Source organism: Agelaius phoeniceus (genome assembly GCF_051311805.1).
Source record: "Agelaius phoeniceus isolate bAgePho1 chromosome W unlocalized genomic scaffold, bAgePho1.hap1 SUPER_W_unloc_2, whole genome shotgun sequence".
Classification (NCBI taxonomy): Eukaryota; Metazoa; Chordata; class Aves; order Passeriformes; family Icteridae; genus Agelaius; species Agelaius phoeniceus.
Window position 1 is genome coordinate 6,146,318 of NW_027509867.1, and position 9,692 is coordinate 6,156,009.

Sequence of the window (9,692 nt, forward strand, 5' to 3'; positions counted from 1 at the left end):
GAGGCCTCAGCGCTGCCCCAGCAGTGCCCATGGCCTGGCCCTGCTGCAGCCCCGGCACTGCCACCCCCAGGGCTGTGCCCGGCCCCGAGAGCACTCAGGCCCTGCAGCAACACCAGGGCCACCAGGGCAGCGGGGCAGGGCCACGGCAGCAGCACTGGCAACACCAAGTGCTGCTGCTGCTGCTGCTGCTGCTGGGCACAGCTGCTGGGCCAGCACTGATCTGCCCCAGCTCTGCACACAGACATTGCTGCTGCAGCTCCAGAGAAGGCAACAAAAGGGCATCTCTGCAGAAAACTCTGCTGGGGGATCCTTTAGTTCCTTTAAAGCCACCAAGAGTGCAGCCCCACATTGACACAGTCTGTGGGCACAGGGAAGGTGGAGAGAAACAAAATGGGAAATGGCACAAACAATGACATTTATTTGTAGATAACATGAAAAAAGTAAAAAAAAGAAAAAGAAATTCCAAAATGAAAACTACAAGAAGTATCAAAGATGAATTTTATGACAAGCGATTTGCAGAAATTGGCCAGCAGTTTAATGTTTCTGAAAGCATCCAGTGATCAGTCTCCACACTGCAGCCTTGAGCTCCTGGTTCCTCAGGCTGTAGATGAGGGGGTTCAGGGCTGGAGGCACCACCGAGTACAGAACTGACAGGGCCAGATCCAGGGATGGGGAGGACATGGATGGAGGCTTCAGGTAGGAAAATGTGGCAGTGCTGATGAACAGGGAGACCACAGCCAGGTGAGGGAGGCAGGTGGAAAAGGCTTTGTGCCGTCCCTGCTCAGAGGGGATCCTCAGCACAGCCCTGAAGATCTGCACATAGGAGAAAACAATGAACACAAAACATCCAGAAGATAAACACACACTAACAGCAAGAAGCCCCAGTTCCCTGAGATAGGATTTGGCACAGGAGAGCTTGAGCATCTGGGGCACTTCACAGAAGAACTGGCCCAGGGCATTGCCATGGCACAGGGGCAGGGAAAATGTATTGGCTGTGAGCAGTAGAGCAGTGAGAAAGGCACTGGCCCAGGCAGCTGCTGCCATGTGGGCACAAGCTCTGCTGCCCAGGAGGGTCCCGTAGTGCAGGGGTTTGCAGATGGACACGTAGCGGTCGTAGCACATGATGGTCAGCAGATAAAACTCTGTTGCTGTGCAGAAATCAAATAAAAATACTTGGGCAGCACATGCAGTGTAGGAGATGTTGCTGGTGTCCCAGAGGGAATTGTGCATGGCTTTGGGGACAGTGGTGCAGATGGAGCCCAGGTCAGCGAGGGCCAGGTTGAGCAGGAAGAAGAACATGGGCGTGTGCAGGTGGTGGCCGCAGGCTACGGCGCTGATGATGAGGCCGTTGCCCAGGAGGGCAGCCAGGGAGATGCCCAGCAAGAGGCAGAAGTGCAGGAGCTGCAGCTGCCGCGTGTCTGCCAATGCCAGCAGCAGGAAGTGCCTGATGGAGCTGCTGTTGGACATTTGTTCTGTCTTGGCAAGGGGACCTGTAGAAAAAGTAATCATGGAATAGTTGGGTTTGGAGAGGACTTGAAATATCCCAGCAGAGCCTGGGGGCACTTTCCCCCCACTGCCTGCCCAGGGCTCTGCTGCCTGGAGCTGTCCCTGCCAGCAGCTGCTTCCCTGTGCCCAGGGCTGGGCCCTGCCAGTGCTGCCAGAGCCCAGCCCAGCCCTGGAGGCTCAGCTCTGCCCTGCAGAGCCCTCCCAGCTCAGGCACTGCCCAGGGGCAGCTCTGGCTCTGCAGGCTCTGATGGCAACGTCAGAGCAACCCTGAGGAGGCTGGAAAAGCAACACTGATGCTGCCTGTTAGGGGCCCTGTACTGATTTCTGTCACTGCCTCATTTAGTAAGATCTGAGAAAAAAATGTTTTCATTTTTCCATTCTGAACTGAGAGATTAATATCAATGTGCAGTTTTCCATCCTTGCAAACCAGAGCAGTAGATTAATAAAGCAGGTTTTCCCCTTTGATGCAGCCCCTGCCTTGCTGTGCTCCCTGTATAATCCACTTGGAAATGTTCTGCAGTTAAATGCCATGCTGGGAGCAGTCCTGAACAATGCAGCATCCTCCTCACACAAGGAGAACACTTCCAAGCCTCACCAGCTGTCTCCTGCCACCCAGATCTTGTCCCCCAGTGCTGGGAGCAGCTGCCAGGGCTGGCTGAGAGCTGTCCCTGGCAGGCAGCAGAGTCCCTGCCCCAGCACAGCGCCCTGGGCTGCAGGACCCTGCTCTGCAGGACAGCCCTGGGCACCCCTGGCTGCTCTGCACAAGAGACAAGCAGAGAATGTACTCACAGGCTCTGCAGGCATTGGCATGTTCCAGCTTGAGGAGATGGCTCCAGGAGCTGCAGCTGCATTGTCCTGCAGCCAGAGGTTCCTGTGCCAAGGGCTGGCAGTGATTGTGCCCCAGGCACTTCTCAGCCCCTTCCCAGCCCTGACTGATTGAAGCTCTCTGTGCCTCTGGGCTGTGCCCAGGCTGGCTGCAGGCAGTGCCCCAGCCCTGCTGGGCTGGCACAAGAGCTGCTCATCCAGAGAAATGTGCTTTTGAAGCTCTTCTTGGTCAGCAGGAGCTGCCTCTGGGCCAGGAGCCCAGCCCAGCTCAGCAGCACAGACACAGCACAAGGACTTTAATCAGCCTCTGGGGCTTTGTGCTCAGGCCCTGAACATCAGTCCCTGAGAGGGAGCTGAAGAAACCTCTCCAGAACTCCAAGGCAGAATCCAACTCCAAAGTTTCTTGGACTTTTAATGGGTCCCAGTGAGGGACACGACTGAGCAAGTGTCCCCAGGCCCCAGGCAGAGCAGAGAACTGCAGGCAGTGATGACAGGTGGGGACAAAGAGAAGCCAAGTCTTGGTGCCCTGGGGCACAGCAGGGTCTGTGCCAGCAAGGGCTGGGAGGAGACACCTTGTCCTGAGGCCCTGGGGCCTCCTGGCACAGCCCCAGCCAGGCTGGGCACTGTCAGCCCCTTGTGCTGCCCTCAGCATCCCCCCCTAGCCCACATCCCAGTGGCCCCAAGGATCTGCTGCAAGGAGTCCCTGGGGAGCCTTGCTCAGCAATGGCCCTGGGGGCTCCTTCATGCTCCCTGCAGGGACTGCAGATTTTTCAAAGGACTTGGGGTTTGGCTTTTGCCTTGGAGTCTCTGAGAAGTTTGTGCAATCATGGCCTCCAATTATCTGCTTTAACGAGTCCCTTGAGAGCTTTGCACTGACACTCAGTGTGGCTCATTAATTCTTTGAGATACTCAAGGTTTTTTAAGGTGTTTTGGATTCTCCTTTCCACACTGAGTGTCTGAGAAGTTTTTGTGCCATCCTGGCCTCCAATTGTCTCCTCCATGGAGTCCATGAGCAGCCTGGTTGGGATGGTCCTCAGTGGGACCCATTCATGCTTTGAGACACTTTGGGGTTTTCTTCTGACTTTGACTCCTGGAAAGGTTTGTGCAATGTCCTCTCAGGCCCTGAGGTTCAAGGGCTCAGCTCCAAATGCACCACAGGGCTCATTCGTATACAGCAAGTCCTGACAAACCATGGCTCTGCCTTGATTTCCATCGAGTCTTTTTCAGTTCAGCAGGAAGTTTTCCTTTTACAGTTATGGATTGTATAAATAAGAAACTTGACTAGCCCAATATTTAAGCAGCAATCAATTTATTAATTAATATGGTAAAGTATGAGCAATACAGCACTGGGTATAGTGGGGGAAGTTTTCCCTCCAACTGCACACCTATAGTTGAGGCTTACAGGTATTTATAGGGGTACTCATCAGCTTTCTCAGCAGTTTCTATTCCAATTCTTACTCATCAGCAGTTTCTATTCCCAATTTTTACGTCACAATTCTACACACTATTGTGATTTAGTTTTTCTCAGGATGTATCCCAAAAGGAGTATCCCCAGATGGTGGTGGTCTGGTTAGCAAAAGAAGAAAGACGAATCCCATCTGGTGAGGTCCAGCTCTCCAGATGTGGGTCCTCCTTTTAATTGCAGAGACTATAACAAAAGTGATATGAAGCTTCCCTTGGTTGAAACTATTAATCCTTGAGGTGGTGTTCATCTTCCTTTCTCAAGCTGTTTTTCTCTGCTTTATTAAAGCATGAGATAAGCATGTTTCCATTATATATATTCCAAAGCTATAGTTTCAAGGATACAAGCAATGTTCTAAAATTATACTTCAAAAGGTTATTATTGCAGAACTCTTAAGAATTAACTACAAGCAGAAAGCAACATCCTTAATGCTTTAATGCCAATGCTCCTAAATCAGCCAAGGTTAATTGCAAACAAAAGATGGGTTCAAAGGACTTCTTCCATGCTTTACTTTCCTCAGTTATTATCGAATTCACAACTGTCCCATTGTCGGTCTCCACACATATCGCAATCACAAATACACACATTGCCTGTGTGTACCTGACACGACACACAGCTTTGTATTTCACATCCCCCGTGTCCCCCTGTGTTCCCCCGGGCAGGGAGCTGCTCTGGCCCGGGATGGCCGGGCCCAGCCGCGGGGCCTCGCCGGCAGCGGGCAGGAGCCGGCCCGGGCTGCGGGACACGGCGGGGGTGCCCGGCTGCAAAGCAGCTCTGGCTCCCGCCAGGGAGCTGTGGGCAAGGGGCTGCAGCCGTGCGGGAGGAAAGCCGCTGGGCCAGCCCCTAACGCTGCCCCGCAGAAAGGAAGGGCAGGAGGAAGCTGACAAATGAGCTCGGAATGTGGCAGTGCAGAGATGAAGGGACAAGTGCCCTTGGGGGCCGGGGGTCGGGGCCAGCCCTCGGGCACGGCTCCGAGCGGCTCCTGAGCCGGCCTAAGGGCTGCCTGTAAGGATTGCAGGCGGCAGCCCAGAGCAGCAGCGCCGGCAGTGCCGGCCGGGCCCCACGGCCATCTGCCCGTGCCTTCGCAGCCCGTGAGGGCCGCGGGCTCTGCAGCGCCGCTCCTGCTCCCACAGCCGGCCCGGAGCCTCAGGGCTGCCCCGCAGGCGCCGCGGCAGCAGCAGCGGCCTCAGGGCCCGGCCCGGGGCTCGATCTGCTCAGCCCGGGGGCAGAGCCACAGCAGGGGGGAAGGAGCTGAAGGAGCACCAGGGAGCCCGGGGAGAGACAGGCTGTGAGACAAGGCTCTGCCTATAATTTTAACAGTTTTTATTAGCCTAAAACTATATACAACTAACTTAATTACTATATACAAGTAAAAAGTCAAGTTCCTTATGACAATTGTCACAGGCATTTCTCGCTTTGGACAAGATGTCCCAGGTCGAGCACTGGGCGCTGAGTCCTTTCCAGCTGGCCGGGGGCTGTTGATGTCTGGCGGGGCTGCAGAGGCTGCTCGAGCCCTGGGGCCCATGAGACCTGTCGAGGAGCTGTGCCTGGCCGTGCTCTCCTGAGGTGGCAGGGCCTGGGCATGAAGGGCAAGGGTGAGCTGCCACAGGTGCTGGCCCCAGCGCACCAGGACTCAAGCTCTTGTCCCACACTGGGCATGGCCATTCTCCCACGTTACTCCAGCTCCAAGCTCAAGCTCAGCTGCCCCATGTGCCAGTCCTCCTGCTCCATTCTGCCCTTTTCTTCTTACCCCAGACGCAAAATACCCACGCCACATTACCCAGCTCTGTACACAGAGCCCTACTCATCCCCCAGATGGCACCCTGCAGATAATCAGCCCCTGTCGTCACTGACCCCCTTGCCCTGACAGGGCCATACCTGACGCATCCTGTGTCCTGATCGCCGTACGATGCTGGTCATTACGGCCCCTCGAGATGTGTCCATCACCGTGCAGCAGGATCACACTGGGCTGAGGAGGAGAGGGCAGCTGGCTGCAATGCAGGGCCCAATCCAGCACACCCCAATAATCCAACTCAGGTCTCTCTGGAGACTGAAGGCACAGATTCCCCCTGGATAGTCAGCAATGCCATCAAGCCTCAGTCACCATTCTGTGTCCCCACCTTCATCACACCTACCTTGTTGTGTACCAGGAGACACTGCAGCTGTGCACTTGTATGTGGGGAAGCCTTGATGTTCTGCATCGTGGAGCTGCTGCTCTGATGGTCCCCAGAGCTCTGCGGCACACGGGGACACAGGCACGGACCAGCGGCCTCCTGTGGGATGGGACAGAGGACACTCAGTGCCCAGGCCTGTGGCATGCAGGGCACCACCCTGCTGTGCCAGGGAGGGCACTGGCAGTGCTGCCTGCAGGGGCATGTCCCTGCCAGCTCCTGTCCACCTGCTGCAGGAGCCCCAAGCCCATCCCACCAGGCTGGATCTGCTGGCTCTGTCCCCATGGCCACGTGTGCTGGCCATGGCACCAGGTAGGTCCCTGTGCACAGGACACCAGCTGGCAGGAGCTGGGCTGTCCCAGCTGCAGGGATTGGTTTTGGGAATTCCTTTCACAGGAGGCACCCAATCCCCGTCTGTAGGATTGACGGGGGTAGCACGGTTGGGACGAACGGAGACGAGAGATCTCTGAAGCCAGGTCGTGGACGGTTTATTGCAAAGGGTGTGGGTGCAGGGCCCTGCTTGGAGCTGCCAGCCACAGCTCAGAGCAGGCCTGAGAGAAGAGAGGGGTAGGGAGGATGAGAGGGTAAGAGAGTAAAAGCATAAGAGAGTAAAAGGGGTATGAGGATAAAAGGCAAGAGCTAAGAGACAAGAGACAAGAGGTAAGAGCTAAGAGGTAAGAGCTAAGAGCATAGAAAAGTAAGAGCTAAGTTCCTGTTACAGTAAAATAAATCATCTTCTGTGTTGAATATTCTGATTCTCACTTAACCAATCTAGTACAACATACAAATCCTATAGCATTTCCATACAGCCTATAAGAATCACTACATTACCATACTGTGCTACATTTTAAACCCTAAAAACTCCTCTTTGGACCCCTTCTGCCAAGCTGGCAGGGTCTGCTCTGACCCTTGGACCCGCCTGCAAGCAGAGGGTGTTGTTTCATCAAAAGGGGATTACCTTCAGCTGGCCACACCATTGTTTTCCCGTTGTTCAGTAACTAAGGGATCTCGAAGCTTGCTTTCATTTCAATCTCGCTTATAGTTTCCATATTCTCAAAATCTTTTGCCAGGCAATCATATTTATAAGGCTTTCCTGTTTCATCTTCCCCAACAGCCCTCCAAGCCTGAGCTCAGACTGCAAACAGACGCAGCTCATCAGATGTGCTTTCAGCAGCCTTGGGACAGAGAGATCGGCCAGACAGGGCAGTGCAAGGCAAGGAATGCAAAAGCCCCCAGCCCTGGGGCAAGCACTGGCCCCCACAGCTGCCCTCTGCTCCCCTGCCCTGCCCCGTCCCCCCAGGCTGCTCTGCCCCAGCCCAGGTGCAGAGCCCTCCTTGCTGTGTAAGGGCTGCTCTGCACCCCAGGCGCTGGGGATGTGTCCTCAGGGCCCTCACCTTTGGCTGGGCGGTGGCTCCTTGCTGGGGGGCATCGGCTGCAAATACGGGAGTGTCTCAGGGTACCTGGGGAGGGCAGGAGTCACAGGTGTGTGACAGGGGACAAAGAACCTGTTCCTGTTGGAGGCAGCCCCCCCAAGCCATGGGATTGTAGTCCATGGCATCCTGTAGCCTGTAGCCCTTGGGATGAGCCCCCACAGCCCCTGCTGATGGGCAGGGCTGCAGAGGGGGCTCCCCACATCAGCCCCTCCCAAGCAGACACTGTCCCCCTGTGCCAGCACAGCGGGTCACTGCTGGCACCCATCTCCCCCCATGCCAGCCCCGCTGCCCCCGAGGCACTGGTGCTACTCACTGGCCAGGAACCTGCACGCTGAGCATGCGGTCACAGGACAGGCACGAGAAAGGGACTGGCAGCTGCCTAAGGAGGGTGAGGGAAGAGGGCTGGCTGAGCTCCTGGGGCCACAGCCCTGCAGCACACAGGCAGCAGCTCCCTGCAGCAGCCAGCTGCTGGGCAGCTCACTGCACAGGGTCACGGCCATTGCAGGGTGAACCGTGGGCTCTTGAGCCTGTTTCTCCCCATCCCCAAGGTGCTGGCTGATGCCAGGTGAAGGGCACAGGCACCCATGCCACCATCCCAAGCAGCCCCTGCAGCGCTTTCAGCCCCTCCCTGGCACCAAAGTTCTCCCGTGTGCACGGCCAGGAGGGCAGGGCACGACCCAGCTCAGGGGCATGGTGTGTGACAGCCCTGCCTGGCAGGAGCAGTTGCCATAGCTGTCCCCAAAGCCATCAGAATCTCCATTGCACTCACTTCTTAATCCCAGCGGCGTTTTCACGCAACAGCCTATCCTCGAGTTCCTCCATGTTCCTGTTCCAGGAGTCCTCCCGGTGTTTACAGAAAGTCTTCAGCTCCAGGTGATCCAGCTGTGAACAGGTGCACAGCCTCAGCCAGCTGCTCCAGGATGTGACATGGAGCTCTCCAGGGAAAAGCCTGGAGGGGCATCCTCAGAGGGATGCTGCCTCAGGCTGTCAAGTCCTAAAGGTGCCAGTTCCTTGTGGTGGGGACGAGGTACCCCTCACCTTGTCTTCAATTGCATCACTGAACTGCTGCTGGGTATTGTTCCAATGCTGCTCCTGGCCTGAAATCTGGCTCTGCAACTCCTGCATCCTCTCATCCAGCTCCTCCATGTTCTCTTCACACTGGCTGCAATCCACTTTGCTGTCCAAGGCAGCTTTGTGCGCCTTCTAGCAGAGGGGAAGGGCAGGAGAGCGGTGGGGAAAGGGATGAGGAACGCCAGACAGGGCCAGCGTGTGAGGGACAGAGGGAGGAGTGCTTCAGAGACAGAGGAGAAATTCTCCAGAGTAGAAATCCATTTTTGTCGTTACGGCGGGAGAGATGCGACACACCATATGCGATGAATAGCAAATCTCGAAGTTTATTGAAAGCTTACACATTTTTATATTAGTGCTAATGAAGCTTATGCATATTGCAAAATCTGAGCTCATTATTGGTTAAAGCACACTATGATCAAACACACCTACTTCTATCTCTTAACAATTATTTTGCTTCTATGTGTACATTCTTCTAATTTCTCTACCTTGGGATAACTACATTTTCTGGCAAGCAATTTTCTCCCCCGTCTTCCCGTTTTAGAGAAGGTCACTGTGACCTTCGTCAGTAATTGGGCACCGGTTGCTCAGTTCCCAGCTTGTTTCTCTTACCCTTATCCATCGGTATCACATCGGAATGTCCTCTCTCAGCTAACCAATTATCCAAAAAGCTCTCTACATCTCCCCTGTTTTTCTGTTGAACAAGCATAGTTTGATTAAATGCAGTAGTTATCATCTTTCTCACCATATTCTGTAAGCATATACAAAAACAAGGCAAGACTAATACTAACAGCAAAACTACAATAGCTACTACAATGCTAACCTTAATAAGTGAACGTAACCATGATCCTAAGTTTAAAGATTTGAGCCATCCATCAATACCAAGGCCTGATTCCACCTGTAAGTTCCCAGTTAACCTCTGTAACTCAGAGAGCCGTGAGTGTACAGACTGTGCATGATCAGAGAGATTCATGCAACACATGCCCTAAAATTCATCACAGCCATGGCCTTGTGCAAGTAAGAGAAAATCAATCGCAGCTCTATTTTGAAGCGTTGCGAATAGAATCTACATCAAGCAAAAGACTGGAAATTGCTAAAGAAGCTGCATTTGTTTGTTTAGCAAGCCAACATCCTAACTTATTTAAAATAGCATGAGCACCTGCTGCTGATACCCCTGGAGTTAAGAAAGATGCTGCAACTATGGCTGCTGGGGACCAAAACTTTACA

At 54.3% G+C, this 9,692-nt stretch overlaps 1 protein-coding gene across 1 annotated transcript; it reads right to left on the minus strand.

The window, feature by feature from the left end:
* Window positions 1-534: 534 nt before the first annotated feature.
* Window positions 535-7,736, minus strand: LOC143692682 (olfactory receptor 14J1-like). Its single transcript, XM_077172927.1, has 4 exons — window positions 7,711-7,736; window positions 7,359-7,424; window positions 5,672-5,784; window positions 535-1,490 (listed from the first exon to the last, which is right to left on the minus strand). The coding sequence occupies exons 1-4, from the start codon at window positions 7,734-7,736 to the stop codon at window positions 535-537; spliced, it is 1,161 nt and encodes a 386-aa protein (XP_077029042.1).
* Window positions 7,737-9,692: the final 1,956 nt, after the last annotated feature.